The sequence below is a fragment of the Nipponia nippon genome, unplaced genomic scaffold (genome assembly GCF_047370975.1).
Source record: "Nipponia nippon isolate SJK-2023a ecotype South Korea unplaced genomic scaffold, ASM4737097v1 scaffold_1, whole genome shotgun sequence".
Lineage (NCBI taxonomy): Eukaryota > Metazoa > Chordata > Aves > Pelecaniformes > Threskiornithidae > Nipponia > Nipponia nippon.
In genome coordinates this window covers 56,665,699-56,686,765 of record NW_028262290.1, presented here as the reverse complement: position 1 = coordinate 56,686,765, position 21,067 = coordinate 56,665,699, and the positions used below count along the sequence as shown (strand labels likewise).

The 21,067-nt window shown below is 44.1% G+C and overlaps 1 protein-coding gene across 2 annotated transcripts in view; it reads left to right on the top strand.

Annotated features, from left to right (window-relative positions):
- Positions 1–3,453: 3,453 nt before the first annotated feature.
- Positions 3,454–21,067, top strand: part of APCDD1 (APC down-regulated 1) — a 33,268-nt gene continuing 15,654 nt past the window's right edge. The window contains exons 1-3 of one of the 2 annotated variants that reach the window (XM_087756800.1): positions 3,454–3,578; positions 13,630–13,813; positions 15,150–15,681. In XM_087756800.1, the coding sequence (XP_087612926.1) occupies positions 13,734–13,813; positions 15,150–15,681 (612 nt within the window). In that variant the 5' untranslated portion in view covers positions 3,454–3,578; positions 13,630–13,733. Of the gene's footprint in view, positions 3,579–4,270; positions 4,417–13,629; positions 13,814–15,149; positions 15,682–21,067 lie in introns of those variants that run through there. The other variant, XM_009470744.2, reaches the window with a different exon arrangement.

The following is a 21,067-nucleotide window of genomic DNA, read 5'->3' as shown; positions in this document are numbered from 1 at the left end:
TTTATGCCCACCTAGTTTTCAAACCATTCTAGGAAAACTAAAAAACCTACTTCAGATAACTACGTTTTTGTGAAACCAGCAAGGCTATTCTAGCAGATGGGTTGTGTGTGTGTGTGCATGCATGGCTCTGCATGTATCTGAAAAAAAAAAAGGGAAAAGAACCTATCTTGACAATGGCCACAAGACCTTCATTTTTACTATGTTTGGTCTATATTTTCTATGCCTGTTAACCAGGTAGCAGACCTTCAACATGTGCATTGTGTCTTAGATGACTAAAATAAATTTGTTTCCAAAATATACTTCTCAGACTAGTTAGCTACCTAAACAAGGAAGAGCAATAAAGGATAGACTTCTGGGGTAACCTGCGCAGCCACAGTTTGCAGGTGAGCATTACCACAGGTACATGCTTGAGAAAACTAACCCCAGATTCAGCATCCCTTAAAATAATCATAAAATTCCACTGGCTTCAGTGGCTGCATTGAAGCTCAAGTTTCTGGTAGGGGAAGGTGAAATATTCTGCACAATTTGGGAGCCGAACATTTAGAAAATATTGCCAAAGGCTCTTTCAGTTACTTTTTTAAAAAAAGAATAAGAAAAACATCAGCAGCTTAAACACCTTATTCTAAAAATATAAAAATGATAGATGCAGTAACTGATAAACCCTGCTATACCACATAAACTATAGCGTTTTCAATCCAAATTGAAAAGAGAAACAAACCGATTGACATTTGTTTTACAACATAAAACAGTTTAACTTCTCCCTCAAACAGCTGAAGCCGAAATAAGAAGTCACACAGTGCGTATTTCTACGTATCAGACAGGCTGCAGGCTCGTCTTGAAGATTCTAACTCAAGCTGGACATGTAGGAAAACTTCTCTCCAAATCTTCACTTATTTTGATGAATTTGTCACAGACAATTCACAAATAGAAATCTGACAGGCGTTTGATTCTTTGCGAATTAGTCACTCCACTCCTTTCTAATAAATCTTTACGTCCTGCTCCTTTGACTTATTCAAGAGAGCATATTGTCTTTTTAAAAACATAATACAGCCATTAGCAAATCATAGTTGTGGCACTGTCAAAGCATTACCGAGTCGAAGACTGCTGCCGCATCCCATTCTTCTCCATAGCATAAAGCGTCCCACGTGCTCGCTCCCTCCATTCTTTCCCATCCTCTCTCTCTTTTCAGTATCTTTCACCACCAGATTGGCATTGGCAGCCAGCCAACTAACCGGCACTTTAGCTAGTGCTATGCTGATATGCCTAGATCTTTGAAGTGTCACGCAACAAGTCCAACAAGTTAGTTTTCTTCCTATTTTAATACTTTTTGCACAGGGCCCCAGCCACAAAGTACATTTCCCATCTTTTTTTTTTTTTTTTTTTTGTTCAAAACAGCTCCTTTCTGTGGAAACTTCTGCTGACAACTTCCTTTTTGAAATGCTTTGACCACTACAAGATTGTTGAGAATGGCTGAGATGATTTTACATTATACCTACATTAGGTATATACCCTGCCCCAGGAGCCCAAGTTCAGAAAGCCATGGTTGGGTTGGTTAATACAATTTTTAATGAGCGCTGATGTGACATGCTGCTTAGATCAAAGTGCAAAGAGCTGTTATTTGTCACTGCTTCCCATTACAGCACATTCTGAACAGGGGCACAGTAATGAAACAAGTAGGACTGGGTATATTTAAAAAAAAATATTGTGCATCAGGCTGAAAAACCCCATATCCTTAAAATAACACAAAATAAAAAAGATGAGTAAAAGACAAAGTATAGTCTGTGTTGTTTTTGGCAAGTTCTCCCATGTCTGAACCCATTGGGTATTGATTTCCTTTTATTTCATTACCACGTCTGAAGCTGCACTGATAGTAAATCACAAGCGGAGCCTCATTTACCAAGTTGGCCAATGGAGCAGTAAAATTGTTCTCCCTTCCTCTTATGAAAAGCTGTTAGTAATGCTAACTCTTCCCCGGAGAGAAACCGTGAGCTTCTGGCATAATTGACTTCGGGGATAAACGACTTGTTGCAGGCGATCCTCAGTCTCATCTTTTTGCAGATAATTATGTTGCTTGATCTGGGGACAGTAAAGCAGGTTGTGTCTATAGAAAAAGCCTCTCCTTTTGGATGCTGCTGCTTTTATACAATTATACTTCAAAACTGCTAGTCCTTCATGACTGCTGTGATGCTGGCCTACATTTTACGCTCAGGTAAATAGCAGATGACTTACATTAAGAGCCTTCCTACATGCCGTATTATCTGTGCACCTGCCAAACACGTGAGACTCTTCAAGCTGGCTTCTTCCCTCAGGCAGGACCCCTTCGTAATAACCTGCTGCTCATGGCCAACAACAGGGCAATTCGCTTTCCCACATACGCTGCCTTTCACTTCTCCTTACACCACCTGTTTGCCGGCCCGGCGCTACCTCACTGATCACCCTGGCAGGAGCTTCTCTGAGGAGAGGCAACCATCGCACGCAGATCTGAAGTACATCACGGGTCCCCAGGGCTCAGAAATGCAGACGCTGGTACTGTATTTAAGCGAACATTGTTGTTTTCCTTGCTCACTGGATTTGTTTCACTTACTGAACCTGCAGGTAAAGAAAAGCTACTTGGGTGTCTCTGCCGCTGGAGGATTGTTACAAGTGGTGAAATCAGAATTTTGCCCTGAAAACAGCCAAGTGGGTACACAAGGCTTTTTCCACATGCACTGCATCTACAGCAAGAATCACCTCCCTTCACACACATACCTGACAAACACCTCTGTGGCAACTACAGGAACAGGCTGAAGATGAGCAAGCAACATTGGGCAAGTGCATTTTTACAGCCTTACCCAGTGTTACTTGCTCATGTTCATGGACACTTGTTTCTCAAAGGATGTTGCTTTTCCCTGTGCCTCTCCCTCCAGGTCACTGAGAGGATATCTGACCGCTACAGGCTTGTACAGACCGCCACCAAGTGCTCTGGAAACCATCCTTTCTGGCTTGAAAAACGTTTCTGTGAAGGCGCAAACGTAACCCTGAGAATCCAAAGCACCGGAGCTCTAATTCTGACTCACCACTTACTTGTTTCTGTCTCAGTTTCCTCCCTCTATAAGTGAGGAAGATTAAATTTATTCTCCCCTCTCAAGGGAGTTGGAAGGAATCATCGTTTGTATTTCTTTTTAAGCATGCAGCGTGTAAACACTTTGGGGCAGTTAAGATGTTCAAAACGCGGTTACGTTGATTTTCTCAAAATTCCCTCCAATTTGTTACACATTCTTTGCCATGTACAGCTGAGCCCACGAGCCCAAACACAAACTAGAAAACGTGATGTCCCTGTCCAGAGGACATGACAAACGAAAGCCTCCTGCTTAAGCTCAGGCACATGGGTCGCTCACGTGTACAACATTGAGCACATGCGTAAAGTGTTTGGATGACCAAGGCCTAAGACTAGAATAAAAAGCAAGACTACCACAGACACGGGGAAAAGCGTGCAGGAGAGCGCAGCACCAAAGAAGGCAACCTAGGCATCTGGTTTTAGCTTTTAAAATGCCCGATTTACGTGGAAAGCCGCAACCGCACAAAGGTTTCTTTTCGAGGTAAGGGCGCACGCCAACTTTCTTTCTCTCCGGCTTAGGGGCGCAGCGGCGGGCGCCCGCTCGGAGCCCCCGGGCGGCGGGATGCGGGCACCGGGAGCCGCAGCCCTGCCGGCACCGCCCGCCCCTGCTCGGGCCGCTGTCCCCGCAGCCGAGGAAGGTCCCACCACCCCCGCACCCTCTCCCACGCGTGCTCCAGCCCCGCCACGGGCACGTCCCCCTCCCCCGATCTCACAACCCCCGGGCTGCCCGCCGTCCCCCACAGCCCGGTGCTCGCCGCCTCCTGTCCCGTCCCCCCCCCCCCGCATCCGCGCCCTGCGGAGGCTCCCGCCGTGCCCCGGGCAGCCCCTTCCCCCGTCGTGGGAGCGGTGTCCGGCGGGGCCGCCCCCCTCCCCGCCCCGGGAGGAGTCCCCACCTCCCGACCCCTCCTCCTCCTCCTGCTGGAAGGGGAAATATGAAGCGGAGCCGCCGCTTCGCTCCGCGGAGACGGCGGACGACGCGACGGTGGCGGAGGAGCGGGCATCTTCGGGCAGCGAGCGGCGGCGGCCGAGCCGGGGCGGCAGCGTGCGGGGCGGGAGCCCTGAGGAGCGGCAGCGGCGGCGGCGGCCCCCGGCCCCGGAGGGTGCCCGGCGGTCCCCGGCCCCGCCAGCCGCCTGCCCCCCAGCGCCGGGCCGTGGGCTGCCCGCGGCGGCGCTGAGGCGCGGGCGGCGCGGCGGGAGGTGGCGGCGGCGGCGGCGGCGGCCGGAGCGAAGGCGCGGGGAAGGGGACGCTGCAGGCGGGGAGATGTCCACCCCGTACGGCAGCCTGATGAGATACCTGTTCCCAGCCCTGCTGCTGCATGGTGAGTGGTGGGGACGGGGGACCGGGTCGTCTTGGTTGCGAGCGGGCCCCGTAACCTCGCTGGTGGGGGGAGAGGGTCGCGGGTGGGTGCGCTGGCCCGTCGTGGGCGTTGAGTCCCGGCTGCTCGGGCCGGGGGGTCTGGCAGAGGAAGGGTCCGTATGGATGCCGAAACGGGCAGCGACCTTGTTCGCACTGCCTGAACCCCCTCGTTAGCGGCACCCCTTCGCAAAATGTGTGGGTGCGGTGCAGGGTGGCAGCCAGCCGGTGTAGGTAAAATCACGGAGAAAGTGCCCCGCTCCGAAGTTTGTGTCGGCGGTGTTACCGCTGCGCGCCTCTACCTGCTTGGATGGAGCAGCTGGTCCGGGCTCCACACACAAAGGTGCTTTACTCACCGCTGGGCAAAGGGCCGGCTCTACCAAACTCCGGCAGCTTGTCCGAGATCTTCCCTGGGACCCATGTTTCACCTGCAGGCGAAGAAGAGGTTTTTGACTTAGAGGTATTCTCTGCGAAGCCTTAGGCAGCAGAGTTTGCCAGCACTGGGTCTCATACCCAACTAAAAGTGTTTTTTGCTGCAGAGCACAGAGGCTCTGGGTGTCATTACACAGAGTCCTGCTTTGACACTCTCTCAGCTTAGCCCTGGGCTGACGTTGCTCTGAAACTGCACAGTAGGCAAAATTTTAGTGAGAAAAGCCAGCATATTTAAACTTAAACTTACAAGTTCAGCCTGTAAATCCGTATTTAGGCACTTAAACAGATAGCCCATCCTTCCAGAAAGCCAGTGTTCTTCAAGAGCAACTTCTGAAAAGGAGGCTGTTTAATGAGCTGCTTAGGTATGTCTAACATTTGGCAGCCAGATTTGAAAAATCCGGGCGCGGTATTGTTCTGAAAGAGCCTACTCGGTTACAGCATCGTTTGGAAGAGTGTTCCTCATTCTGAAGTACTTTGTAGCATCCAGCCTTCTTCAGTTAAATTTCTCGGGACCCTGAGCTTACTTGTAAAAAGAGGAATTTATTTTAACTGTTACAATGCAAGTGACCTACATGGATTCAGTGTGAGATATGTGAGCTGGGGTAAGGATTTCAAAGCTGTTCCTGGGGTTGATTTTGTGGAGCAGGGATTGTCTCTCTCCGTGTTTGTACAAGTGCTAAGCACACAGATGGTATTCAATAAATAATAAAGAGCATGGGCTTCTGATTGTGTATTTTGTTTTGAGAACGAAAGAGCAAGAGACCTTGTTCCCCAGGAGGGGGTTTTGTATCCTTCTGGCAGCTCCGCTATGAAATCCGGAGAGCGTAGAAATGTCTTTAGTTGAGCCAGACCTGCCGGAACGTCAGAGGTGTTCTTTAAAACTCTGTGATCTGAGATGTGAAAGTTGAAATGGGAGGTTTGAAGTTAGAGGGTAAAGAGAGGAGGTGTAATTACAGGGTTGGACTCCCCGGCTCATCTGCTTGGAATTACAGAGCAGAGCTGAACCCTGGCTGGAGCAGGAAACCAATCAGGGCCAGTGATCAGATCAAAACAGCAGCTGCCAAAAGAGGATGAAGGAGGAAAATCATCTATTTCTTCCATCTGCAGTTATATTTCACCAAATAACATAAACCTAAGTTCTTGTAGAAAGATATAACTCAGCGCTTTGTATACAAAGATATACACCTCGGTTATGTAGCAGTGCACGGTTTGGATCTGAGCTTCAAGCATTGGGAAACTGTTGCCCTCTTGCAAACTTCAAAATGACATCAGTGGCATATAATGCACTGAAACGTAGCCTGTCTAAATCTGTTTACCCTGTTAGCTTTAGCTTGGCCTAGAGCTTTTCCCTCTGTGCCATAGAGTCACTAGGAACATCCTTCGGTCAATGGCTAGCCTGAATTGGTAATATGTAAGAATAACCAGGAATCCCAGGGGATCGCAGTGTTAAGCCTCTTTACAGCACGTGATGTTTTCTTTTGCATTTCTATTGCACATGGCAATTTAAGGGTTAAAAGCGAGTGAGGGTGGGTGGGTGTGGAGGATTTTTAGGGCTTAAAGCTTTATAACACAAGTTGAAATGTCCTGTAAGGCTGAAGCTTCTGCTTTCATTACATTAAGAAATGCCTATTTAACATCACTGAATTGAAGTTTGGAAAAACTAGTCTTCATTAATCAAAATAAAACCTGTACAATGTCAAAAAAAAAAAAAAGAAAAAAAAGGTTTGCAGCTGGAAGTTGTCCATTATCACTGTTTTCTTTGCTTAGACAAAAAGCCACAGAAGTTTCAGATGTCAAATGCTAAGATCATTCAGCTCCAGAAAACCTGATTAATAAAAGCTACGTTCAAGTGGATTCAAAACAAATTTGGCTAATTTATTTTGTAAATGTAAACTCTTTTTTTACAAATACAGATGCTAAGAAGAAACTATAGTGTATTTCTGATTATGTTACTGTTAGAGTAATGAATTAGAAACTTAAGTAAAATGATTTGTTGATAACATCATGGAAATAGTACTAATAAAGATGATGAAGACCGGACTGCTAGGCTTTTCAGAGCAAAACTGTTTATGCTTTCAAAAGTCCTCTGGCAATATTGCTTAAATTAGTTACGTAGAAGTGTTTTATTTCAAGACCTGTTCAGGAAAATAATAAGTAAATGTATCAGAAGATATAATTACCCGTATCCATAAAATGGACAAATATTGTGCTCCATGCTAGAGGCAGATGTGATCTGTTCCCTCATAAAATACTGCACTTGCAAATCTGGAAGACAATAAAGAGAGAAAGAGGGGAAGACACACTGCTTAGTGTAAGACTTGTAGAATTTGCAGGGAGAGTTAGAAGATGAGCTCAATTTTATTCACAACTTCACCAGTGTAAATTCAGTTTCACTCATCTCAGTAGCTTGACTGTGGGCTAACAGTGGTGCGATGTAGGTGTCATGAACAGTAAGGGCAATTTTTGCCCTCTGTAGAGGTGGGCTGCCAGGTGCTGAAGGCCTAAGCTAGCCTCAACCATGCTGAAGGCAAATACCCTCAGCTATTCAAGGCAAGGCTAGTATTTTATTAGACGAGACACTTTAAGCAGGGCTGATAGAGGGTAGGATTATACGTAGTGAGCTTGTTTAGCCTTGTCTTTATCCAGACACAAGTCCCATCAGTTTTCGGGGCAGTTCCACCTGAATAAATCCTGGTGCCAAGGTGTGGGTGGAGGACAGGTCTGCAGGCTGCACGGCAGATGTCTCTGACGGAGAGCAGATGTTTCCTTCAGAGAGGGCAAGACCAAACTACCGTCAATGTTGAATTCCACTTATGGCCCAGTGCTACACCCACTCATGCCAGTGGCGGAGTTCCTGCTGCCCTGAAGGAAGGTGGGCTTTAAACCTTCAGGGCTTCATAAAGAAGCCCCTGCTGCAGGCAGCAGTGTTTCACCTTGCATGGGTAGCAGCAGTCATCCCAATTAAGAAAGAGCCAAACTTCACTTTAGGAGAGGTTATCAGCTGTCTAACTGCTCGGTGCTTGGTTCTCTGACCTCTTCCAAGATGGGACATTGAGTAAGGACCGAGCTGTAGAATAACAGAGGATCTCAATGCTGGGCCAGTCAGCCTTGGAGGAGTTTCTTTTTAGCTGTCCTATCTAAACATACTTTAGATCTCTCTTCAGGATCTCCCAAGCTCTGAAACATTCATTTCATGCCTCTTTCAAAGCTGTACCGGGGAAACTCTGTATGCACAAGGAAGGCAACAGATACATGTGAAAGGAAATCATTGTCCTGTCTGCTTCCATGGCCATAAACCCCAGCTTTCCTTTCCCGACCCTTTTGTTTGTAGTAGCTAATTTAGGGCCCAGTCCTGCGAGGACTCTTTGAAGTTTCAAGTGCAGGGAAAACACTGGTAAACACAGACGGCGGCTTGGTAACAGGACATGATATTCTCCATGGCAATTACGTAAGTTTGCGCTGTAGCTAGAAGCCTGTCATGGGCATTATCTAACGCTATCCCACATCAAGAAAGAGCGTAATCCAAATGTCTCTTTATTTAATTGTGTAGGGCAACTGCCCAGATAAGGAGAGCTATAAAATTAATCCAGCCAATTATTCTTCATCTGTTGTAAGGTTTTTTGAGTTTCAAACAAGTTCTAACTTGAAAAGATTTTGCTGCAGAAATAAAGCATGCATGTTAAAATGTTTCTATCAGAGATGAAGCCATCACATATTTTGAACTTGTACTATCACTCAAGGTTGTTTTAATTTGTAATAAAACAGTGCTCTTCTGGATTTACATTGCTATAAATGAAAGAAAAAGTGAAGTGGTTCCTGCTGAGCAATCCCAGTCTAAATCCAGTTTTGAATCCTATTTTTAGGTAACATTTATTCTCCCATTTAGCAAAGGGTGAACCTGCTGAATGCCGAGTAGCTTTGAGTCTGGTTTGAAGCACTACACTTGGACGTGTTTGAAGCTATGGTTTAGATTCTGGTAGAGGTGTTCATTAAACTGATTAAATCTAAACAGTTTAAGATTATTTGAGTTATACTTTTGCGATCTGGCATAGTTGTGAACAGAATTTGGCCAGGGTGTTTAGGCACGAATTAAATTATAAGAATTTGTGTTCAAGCACAACTCTACTTATTATCTGTGTTGCGATTGTACATTATTTGCATACTATTTTTCAGAAAACCGAAACATTTATTCTAGCAGCTGGCGGTTTTTTGCAGAAATGTTGGTGGAGAGCTTTGTCATAGCCATTTTAGAAACATGTTTGGGTAACAGGCTGCCAACAGATTGCCCTTTTAAGATTTGTATTTTACTCGCAGCTATGTGCAGAAGTCTTCGAAGAACTTGAAAGTAACCTATCTTCCCTTAACAATTATTTTTATCTTGAATGGTTGTTCCCACATCAGATACAGGTTTATAGGTGAACCTGAGAGCCTGAAGTCCTCTGTCTGGTGTGGTGCGTGCTCCTATCCACATCTTACTGGAGTGGTAGCTGTGCAGACCTCCACTTTCCCGCTCAGATGGACGTTGTATCTGCCCCTGTCAAGGGGGGGGCCCGGGCAGGGATCACCAGCTAGCTGTAGCACCTCTTATACTATTTTCAGTTAGTTTGATGCTGAAGCTGTGATCTACACTGCCACGGCTTGATTATGAAAGATAAGTTGGATATCAACTCATCAGAAAATCCATTTGTTTTGCTTTGTTTTTCTAGCTGGCATTTCTGATGGATTCTGGAATTTTCCTTTTGGACTTGCTCCTTTGCATAAACAGCCACCATGGGGTGGGTGGTACAATCTTATGACTTCTGGTTGTGGTGTGACTAAAGTGAAAGCCATCCAGAGGCTTCACAGGATTATTGCTATTAGTCTCATGCAAAGATTGTTTTTTGTTTGAAGTCTGTCACAGTTTTGAGTGATAACATGGTATATTTTTTATTTATTTTTTTTTTAACAAGTGGATAAGATTCCTTTATAACACACAAAAATTTAGAAGTCAGTCAGCCAGAGTCTGAGATACTCTCAGTTGAGTCTGAGATACTTACATGGCTTGTCAAGGAGGTACTGAAGCCTACCGTCTGTCTGTGCTGTAGAGAACAGCAGACTTGGATCCCTTTGAATGAAAGTAGTGGCTCCAACTATGTTGCAACTCTGTCTATGCTCCAAAGTGGGCTTTTAAAAAGCCATGAAATTCTTTTCCCAGTTTCATGAAAGCACATTTTAACCTTGAGCCTTCCAACGATGTCCCATTTAACATGGCCAAATGGATCTTTTAAAATTAGCGCTGTCATCCCTGCAGGACCTCGGCTTTGCAGAACACCTCGTTGTGCGCGGCCAGGGGTGGAGGAGGGGGACGCCGCGCTGCCTCTGAGCACCTGCTGCGAGGAAAGACACGGGAAGACGGTGTCCGGTTTAATGCCCTGTGTGGGAAGCGTATCACCGGTCTTGTGTTTGATCTTAAGACGGAACTAGGGGAAGTTATGGTGCCTTTGTATGGTAGTCATATCTACAGGCATATGTCAGTAAATATAAAAGCATTGAAACGATTACTCAGTAAGGAAAGAGACTCTGCTAAATTATTTCCTGGCGCCAGCAACACAAACATAGGTAAAGGTCCCATCACTGAATTTTATACCATAATTCATATTCTGATATTCACATCCTATTTGTGTGATGTTGCCTAGCATGTGTGTGTTTTCTACATCCCTTTCTCTGTCTCTGCAGCCTTTGTTACATTCTTATGCCTGTCTTGGTTAAACAAACTTGTTCCTGCCCTCATTTGCCACGGTTGGATGGATAGAGTCCCAAACAAACACCCTCTCTGCAGGCACAGATCTCTCGGGCTATTGATGCAATTCTCCCTTCTGTCCACTGGTTACAGTTTATCGTTTGCAAGTTGCAGACAGAACTACATACATGTGACAGGGAGAGCCGGGACCCCCTTGCTTTTGAGCTGTATCAGAGAAAAGGCACTGTATAATACCACATAAAGTTTGACTCTTTTTCAAAACCCCCTTCTTTTCATTATTTCCTCCAGGGAACTATTGGGAATGTATAATGTGGTTACTGCATTTTCTCCTTTGATATGTGCACATGCAAGGTGGTATCCTCCCACAGAAGGATTTTTGCTTGGAGAAATTAAATGCCCAAGTATGTTTAAATGAATAAATCATTCATTTTTAAGTGTGTCTGTATTAATGAATCATATGACATGAGCTAGGCAAAATACAACTTCTTAGAAGAAAATGGCATAATAAATACGCCTTGGAAATAGTCACTTGAACCATTTCAAAACCTCCTCTTGATGGCAGATTTCAAATGCTTAACAGCTTCAAGTGGAGATGTAAATTTTCAAAGACTTTTTCAGTGTGAGATAATTTGTCATCAGGAGACATCCTGACAGCTATGTTTCTGTTGAAAGTTAGTACTGATAGCTACAGCCTCTACCAGCTACCTTGCAGGAGGTGTCGCTTCTGACCCAAAAGATGCTCTGAGCCCATGGACAGGAGCGCTCATTCCATTTCAGAATGAGGTGCTGAAGTAATGTGGGCTTTTTGAGCATGTGGAGACTTAGAGGTAGAGATGGGTGTTAGAAGGCAAGCTCTCAGTCACTAGCTGTGATTCGTAATGACAAAAATAAATATACTGGTAAGCTTACCTGTACCTGGCTGAACTTGTTCTTCTGGCAGTGTGAAGGCCTGTGATATCCTCCCCATACCCACAAGGTGTCAGATAAACCAAATAAGCCCAAGTTTTTGAGAGTGTCAAGTGCTGCTCCAGGTGAGGTGGGCTGCAGACATGGCACAGCACAGAGCTGCTGTGCAGAGATGCTGGCTTCAGCCCAGGAGGCTGCACCGCTGCATACATGAAGCACTGACCCTATCTAGTAAATTCTGCCTCTCCAAAGATGTAGTCAGCTCAAGCAGAGAGTCACCCTGCCATGGCTGTACCATTTCTGAAGCAGCTGTACTGTTTCTGCCTGTAGAGTGGGAGTTGTTTGTCACTAACATGAGTGACTCTGCTCACCAATGGAGTGAGAAACCTTGACTTCCAGAAAGGGAGAAGTATTGACCCTCTGAAAATCAGGCTCCTTTAAGGGCATCTCAGATGGTGTGCTCAAATATCAAAGCATCCCTAGTATTTATTACCCTTTAGAAAGTAAGGCTGTAAATTCTCATTCAGATGGAAGAATTATTTGTAACCAGCAACAAAGCTACCAGATTTTCCAGGAGAGACTTTGTGAGGTTCTATTCATTAATCTCATTAAATCTTGAGATCATTCAGTGGTGAGCACTGTTTACATTCGAGTATTTATTGTATTCTTTCTGATCATTCTTTACCCTGCCTACTGGATAAGTCCTTGCCTTTGTTTAGCTTAGGAATTGCTATTTCCAAATGGCTGACGTGTATTTATATTTTTAGCAATGCCATTTTCCCAGGTGTTACCCAAGTTTCTTCTGGAAGATCTAAGACCTAGGCAAGATAGTGAATCACTGACACCATTTTCTTTTTTTGCAATAGGAAATGGCAAAGGTTTGAAACAGTGTCTACCTAAAAACAAATAATACTGATTTTCTTGTAATTTCTGTAGCGATGCTGCACATCGCTCAAGCACGTGCCTAAGCGGTAGGTGGGGCCTGGGGAAGAAGACATAGGATCCTGCGTTAGACGGTTCGGCAGGGTGTAGAGTTGCAGCACGCCCCGGTGATCCCAAACAGCCCAGTTCCTGAGCCAGGGCAGCCAGGAGAGCACCAGAAAAGATAGGGGTGAATCCTAGATGCTGGCCCTGGGTGCGTGTGTTAGCAAGACATCCCTCTCCCGAGATAGCCGCCCCGACTTCCCAGGCACGCAACCAGCCCCTCCACCCCACCCCATATTCGTTTTCTAGCCCGCTGGTTCTTAAATTCCTTCTGGCAAAGTAATACAGTTTCCAACCCATTATGTAAGGTTCATGTTTTTCACCTCTTAACCTCTAGATGTGTTTTTTTCTTTTGATCCATGTTTTCCAACGTATCTAAGAGCAGGCTGTGCCTAAAAGAGTAAAGACGCATTCCTTCTGAAGCTACGTATTCATTTTGTTCAATTAATATTGTGTAGAGAGGGCGCTGGTGGGTTTTGTATGTATACATTACTAGAAACCAAAATTACTGTGTGCTGGAGATAAAATTAGCTTCTGAAATTCCTTTTCCACTTTAAAATAAAAATAGCAGAATCTGCCTTTAATTGACCACCTCAGTCATCACAGAGGCTTCCTGTGTGCAGAGGCTTTGCTTTTAATATCTGTTTTCCCTTGGCTTTAAAAAGTAGTCTTTATTTGCAAGTTTATTATAGAAGCGTTCAAATTAGAGGTGGGCTGAAACCGCAGAGTTTATGTCCGGATCTGGATGCAACTTTCTAAAAGTTCCACGGTCCAGGTTTTTGATTGTCCTGACCAGAGATTACAGAGGTGTCTATAAAATTCAGGTTCAGAGCCACATCTCTTGGGCGTGGAAATGCAACACTTTGGTTCAAGCCCTTCTCCCCAGTGTATTTTGTAAAGCAAATTTGTTTAGTGGATGATTAGTGGGCTGAAGGAGAGAAAGAGCTTCCCATATTTATTTTTTTCTCATATGAGAAAAGAAATGTAAACAGTACTTTCCTAGACACATAACATTGCGAACAAGTGTCATTCAACACAAGATGTTCACAACCTCCTTTATCGTGTTGAAGCCCTTCTCAGCAGGGTCTCATGATAATTTACAAATTTCTGTCACAGGGCTGGGAGAAGGTTCTGCTCTTCTTCACCCGGACAGCAGATCCCATCCTCGGTCCTTGGAGAAGAGTGCATGGAGGGCTTTCAAGGAGTCACAGTGCCATCATATGCTGAAACACCTTCACAATGGAGCCCGGATCACTGTGCAGATGCCTCCCAATATTGAGGGACACTGGGTCTCTACTGGGTAAGGAAAGATAAAACAAGATGTTTGAGTGATATATGTGGAAGAGAAGAGGGGAAGGAAGCAGAGAGGGAAGGATGAATATTCCCACTTCAAGCAGCAGGGGAAATATTTTCTTTAATATGGTGATGCTTTGAATTCCAGATGCTTTCTATATGTTTATGCATAAAAGGAGAAGGAGCAGTGTTATGTACAGAAGAATAGCATGCTATAAAGCTGTCTTGATGAATCGATTTATAGTCTGGATTTTAAACAGCATGTTGTGAAATATCTTTAAATCTCTCTTTGAATAGGAAGGAGCCCAAGTTGCCAAAATGGATGCTTATTCAAACATAACATTGTGCTGTCTTTGACTACATGCATTAGATCCATTGAATGGGTCCTTGTTTTCAGAGCATGTGTCTACCACAGGTTTTATTAGCAAAAGAAATTAAGAAGCTGTATTTCACCAGGTCTATTACTCTCTATACATGATGACTTGTAATTCAAAGAGCTTTTTTGCTTTCTGTGTCTCAGCAGGCAATATTCACATGCTTATTTGAAGTGACTTGTAGTAGGAAAGACTGGGGTATTTATGTTAAGCAGTGTGGATGTGACAAGGGGGACAGGTTTGAAGGCACAAAAGGACTTTCTACAGGAAGTGGAATTTAACTGCCATTTACACCTTCAGGGGGGAAAAAAAAAAAAAAAAGAAAAAACACAAAACCTGAATATCGCATGGTCCAAATTCAAGCCAAATAGAAGTTTTGCATTAACGGTCAGAAGTTTGCATTAACTGCCACCCCTGTTGAAGTTGGAGTGGAAAAGCTGAGGACATGATCCTGCACGTCCTCTGCAGACCAGAGCTGGTGGAGCTCCGCTGAGAAGCTTCTACAGCAGCATAGAAGCCAGTTCTTTGTACTGTTCTGTGGATGTTTGGCATTTCGCTTTCTGATGTTATCAGTCCTTTTGCTAAATGTACCATGCAAAAGAGAAGAATAGATGTTTAATAAGCTCCTACTTTTTTTCAGAGAAGAACTGAGCCACATGGAGATCCCTAGACAAAAAGGAAAAGCAAAACATGACTCAAAGTATTTAAACCTACAAAGATAAAGCCCTTAGTTAGATATGATCACCATGAAGCAGTATATTAATAACAGCGTAACAGCAGGGGCAATCGTTGGTTAATTGGCAGGCCACAGATGCCAAGTTCCTATTTACCCCCATTTATGCCAGAAGGATGTTAGCATCCAAGTGTCTCTGTGGACCCATGCAGGTTTGCTCGGTCTTGTTACCCGTAGTGTACGTGATGTGCCACCTTGCTAAAATTTTGTTTCCATCACTTTCTGTCTTCCCACAGCTGTGAAGTTAGAGCAGGCCCAGAGTTCATCACAAGATCTTACAGGTTCTACCACAATAATACATTTAAGGCCTATCAGTTTTATTACGGTGGCAATCGCTGCACAAACCCTATCTACACATTAGTTATACGTGGCAAAATACGTCTTCGACAAGCATCCTGGATCATCCGAGGGGGTACTGAAGCTGATTACCAGCTACGCAACATACAGATCATATGCCACAACGAAGCAGTGGCCAAAAAATTAAGTGAGTTGGTGAACCATACGTGTCCTGGATTTATACCAGAAGATAGTCCCTGGGAGCAGGATGTGAGCTACGATTTGCTGAGAGAAGAGAACGGCTGTGAATGCACCAAAGCTCTGAATTTTGCCATGCACGAACTCCAGCTGATCCGCATGGAGAAGCAGTACCTGCACCACAATTTAGACCACCTTGTGGAGGAGCTATTTCTCGGAGACATTCATACCGATGCTACTCAGAGGAGGTACTATCGGCCCTCTAGTTACCAACCTCCTCTTCAAAATGCCAAGGTATGTGTGCATATATATGCCCTCTTTTTAAGATATGAGTGACAAAGCCCTCAGCTTTTCTGAGTCAGTGCACTAGTGTAACCGAAAATGTAGATGTGGTTCTAAAATAAGAGGTGGATTGCACCAGTACAGATGATGCAGCCAATTAAAAAAAGGTCACAGAGCATATTGCGTGAGAATAGTAACTCTTCTGTGGTTTATGAGACTGCATCAAATGTGCAAAAAGTAGTCTGATGAACTAAGGTCAATATAGGCCACTGTGAAGATGGAAGCAAAGGCTTGCATGCAAAGATGGAAGTGGCTGGCTGGGACCACGGCTATAGGCTAGCAGATGAGAAGAGAGAAAGTTTGATACAGGACTGAAAAAGGACAAGAGAAACAGGCATCAGTGGATGCTTGTGTAGCTGTGGGAGTGCCAGGGAGAGAGGAAATGAAATTGTATCAGCATATAGAAGTGGGGTGATCCATAACCTGAAGAGAAAAAAGGGAATTTGGAAGGTAGACACATGAAAGGGGCAGCATGAAGGGAAAAAAACTGATGGGCTGTGCAGGTCATGGATCCAGACGCAGGCACACACATTAATGAAATGAAAAACAGGTGAATTTTGAATGGGGCTCTAATTCCATTTGATAATTCAGTTTTCAAAGGGGCCTCAAAGTGCCCTCAGCTTCATTGGGAACTGATCAACCCCGTAGTAAGTTAAACGAAAGTCAAACAGGAAGCGTAGACACTGATGGCCTGTAGCAGGAGGGCTGTCGATAGATCTTTCCCGGTGACATTTCAAAGGCAGGCGGCGATTGGAACCACATTGCCTGCTGCCGCTGCCGCCGCTGTGCTCCAGCTGAGCACTGCCGCACCATCACGTCCAGCTAATGGGTTATCACCATTCTTAATCATCTCGTTGCAACCGATTCAAAAATCAGCTACAGCTTATCAGCAATAGCAGGAAGCAATGACAGGGGAAGGGAGAGTTTTGATGAGAAAGCCTTGGCTTTCCCTTCCATTCGAAACCGTCCGCCCTGGGTTGCGTCTGCCTCCTGTGAACATCAAATTTCAATGGTTCAGGACTTTGTGATCTGCCTTTAATCGTTTTAATAGCCTGGCCCAGGAATAATTTTAATCTACAGTCAACTGTGTCTCTGTGTGAAAGCTGCTGTCATTTCTGTCATTCTTATGCTCTCTTCAAGTGACCAGGGGCAAATTTGCGTTTTCTTTTAAAACATGTCTTCCCAAAACAGAGAGTTTCAGCAGCAGGAGGTGAACGACAGCACGCTCATCAAAATTTTACTTTTCTTTAATTTATTCAAACAAGCATATTGACTTTCTCTTTGCTTATTTGGGAGTGAGAGTTCTTTCCTAAATCTCTTCCTTGCAGGTATCTGTAGGTACAAATTATCTGACACCAGCTCTCTGTTGTATCTGTTCTAGAAAATATGGTAGATCTTTTTCTGACCACATGAAACAGAGACAAAATCTTGATTTAATTCACTCTAGCTGATTCTTTTTTCTGGTCAAATCTAGCTATCTTATTATGGGCTGATAGATAACATAGTAAATGCTTACACTTCCACCTTGTAGTGATTTCATGACAGTCAGAATGATCAGATGTATTGTCAACCAACTTTATACAAATAAGATTTTTGTCCAGGTTTGCTGTAATTTTAGGACACACTGGTAATGATTTTCCTGCTGGTCTTCTGCTACTGTAGCATCACTTTTCCCCTCTAAACTATAATGCCTCTGAAATATAATGCTCAAATTTAAGGGATCGAATTGTGCATAAGAGGTCTCTTTCTTGAGCCACGTTAGCTAAATAAAATGTGGGAGCACTGAAAGCTCTCATTTACGTTCACAAAGTCCATTATCTCAGGCATGATCCGATCCATTCTGACCTGAGTGGGTGACATCTCTATGTGGAAGATAAGAGCAGCCTCAGCCTGCCTGCCTGGGTCACCCTGCACACTGTTATCCCGCAATCCCACCTGTCCGGACAGCCACGTCCTGCCCGGGGGTACCCGCGCGCTCCGACTGGGGAGAGCCTGCGGCGTGGCTCCCAGGGGAGGCTTCCATATCATATATTTACAAGAACTGGGGGAGGGGGAAAGCAAACAAGCCAGCTACTTATCCACTGGTATTCGTGAAGTACAGTGCTTCCAAATAAGATTTTTGGTAGCCAGGTCTTGGCAGAGGCTGAATCTCGAGGCTGAATTTATGGCACTGGAAGCCCATTCATAAGAGTACTGTTGGCTACAGAAAGTGCTGTTACTAGAGAAAGCACAGGTTAACTCTGAGTACACCAAAATATGTGCAGATTCCAGTTTATGTGCAGATTCCAGTGGTTAAACCACTATAGTTTAATAAATGGGGACCCCAGGTCCTGACTTGCAGGCCACTGCTCGACTCCCAGTTGGGACAGTTATGTCTTCTGGAGAGTTACAATACGTCTGTTTCTCCTCCAGCCATTGCCTGCAAGGCCTGCTTGGCTCCCACAATGTGTGTGTGTATATATACACAGCATGTGGATTGCTGGGACACCAGTCTTAGCTGAAGCCTTCAACGCCAAAAGATGCATAGGTTTAACACAAGTTTAAAGTGTGCAACAGCGCAGCTTCTATTTGTGTTTTTTGGTAGGTTCCTCTTGCTCAGATTTGATGTGAGATTTCTTTTTTCTCAAGGGAAGTTGGACCTGCTGATACTAGGCTTTCAGCATGATACAAATAACAGTACCCCTAAAAAATGAACCTTTGCGGCAGCTGCCATGAAAGACTTCTGGGTGTTGGTTTGTACCTAACCGTGAAGTTCTCTATACCAACAGGTTTGCAACCCAGCTGTCTGACCTAGTGTTTGCCAAATGTAGGAAGAATAGTAACAGAGATGCTTTTTTTTTTTTTTTTTTAAGTCCAGGCAAACATACCGCTGAAAGGTTATAACCCTTCTTCTTTGAACTCTTTTCCTTTTCTAATTGTTGCTCCACTGGGACCCAGCTGAAAATGAGTTTAAATGCTAAATTGAGTTTAAAACTACAAGTCACAGACTCCTCTGGAAACTGGACACCATGAATAAATAGAAACGTTAAATCAACTTGTTTTTTTAAGGTTTCTACAGTCATACCAAGAGATTGGGGAGGCCAGGAAATTGCTTCTGAAGTGAATCAGGTGTATTGTGTGGAATCTTTTAATTAAAGGCTTTTTTCATTTCCTTTTTATTTATTTTTATTTTAAACTTATAAAAGCCTGCCTAAAATAAGTTAAGAGGATTCACATTTTGAGTTAAATTTATAGTTAAGCCTCTATATAGAAGAACGTTCCACCCAGCTCAAGAGTTTACACAGCCTGTAAGTTGGATGTGGTAGCCACATTCATTACTTATGTGGTTGAAATGAATGGTAATTAAAAGCAAATGATTGCTGGATATGTTAGGAATGCCAAAGCCACATGATCAGGACTTTAAACAAATAGAATTGGACCTTCTCCAGATTCCTGCAGCGATTTCACCACAGGATGGTAAATCAAAAGGTCTGTCCAAAAACCAGACAGCTTTATGCTGAGCTACAAATCTGAATAAATTCACAGATTACTGTATCTCAAGTGTTCATATAAAATCAGGGAGCTTTTAAAAATATATAATATGTCATCTCTTAAGGCTTTACGGATTCTCTCAGATAAGAGCATACCTTAAATAAATTCCTCCTGTAAAATACGTGGGAGTTCCTGAGTGCAGCTCATGAATAGGTCACTGTATAGATTTATCTTAGCAGTCCTCTAGCCTTGCTCAAGATACCAATTAGGACTTGCTGATGAACAGGGCTGAACGCCTTTCATGTCTCTTGACATTGCGAGTTTATCAAGGGATTCAAGCTATTGCACATGCAGCTTCTTTAGCCAGCATGAGAGAGCACATGGGTGGAAAGGGCAGGACAGGGGAACTGCTTGGCCATCATCGCGCGTATTATACAAAATATTCCTGATTAGAACCAAGGAGCCTGACTGATTGGTCATAAAATCACACCTTATTTACAAATGCATACAGGGACTTGTAGTGTGAAGGAAGGCTTGAATGCAGTATTCGTTCGCTATGCAGAAGGACAGAAGATGTTTTCAGAGATATCTGCTCTAAAACTACAGGAAATGGGTACAACAGCAATACTGGGATACTTATTTTGCATGTAATTGTCTCAGCAATAGTGCTTTATAAACAAAGAACTCCTTGTGCTATTTTATCGTCTGACAGAGTAACGGGAAAGATCAGAGTGGGGCTGTGATGACCAGTCATTCTAGTTAGATCATTATTTAGGAATAAGGCTGGAGTGGTCTGGAACGTCACAAGAAGCCTAAAATGTGCTAGGATAACCTTCCTTCTGCCTTTGCCATGCTCAGACATTTGCTGGCCACACACTTTCAGTAAGACATTTTCCCTTGAAAATGCAATTCCAATGGGTTGATTCTCTATTACAAGTTTATTTGCTGCTGGGAGCTGACTTCCAGCAGCACCTGGCATTTGCAGCTAATACAGATTCCACATATGGAGACTGGTGCTTGGGCTTTCCTTTAGCCAGGCAGTGAAAGAACAAAGTGTGCCAAGTTTTTTGTGCTTTTTCAACATTGGAGTCTTCATCTCTTTGAAACTCAGTGACTTCATCTATAGGGGAATGCTATGTACTTGAGGAGCTCACAGGGAAATGCAAGTGTAAGTTAATAAATAGATGTTAAACATGTGAACCGCCTCAGAGAAATATGCAAAACATTATCTCAACCAAAAAGTGTAATTTTGGAGGACAAAACTCCTTTGTTTGCCAGAGTAGCGCCACTAGACTTCTAGATTAAGCCAACACTTGAGGGGGTTCTTTTGTTCATTATTATTTGCAAAAGACTCTTGGTTAGGGAAACTACGGGAGGAGCAAAGAAAGAACATTCAGAGGAATGTTCAGATAGGTTAATTCCAGGTTTATGAACAATAACGGTGCGTGTGATGCACTGCAGAGATAAGAGAAAGCAAACAGCTTCTAGCTGAGGCTGGTCCTTGCCGTGCTCAGCAGCGCTGTTGGCGGTGGCCATGCCGAAGAGTGCTCCTTTGAAGGTGCCACTCTGCACTTGCTGCCTACACCAGCACTAGTGCTAGGCAAGGGCTAAAGCAAAAGGTTGCTTTTCACTCTCTGTGTGAATGGTCAAAAGCTAAGCATTGCTTTTAAAACCTTATTCATCTTTCTTGACTATCACTGTTCTGCAACTGCAGTAAAAGCCTGCCTCAACACAAATACAGTACCACAGATCAAAATTAACTATTTAGCCTAGCAAAATAAAACATGGACCTTCAGATCAACTCAACATATGTATCTAAACTACTGACACCTTCCTTGTTGTTGGCATCTAACCGGAATTGCTTCAT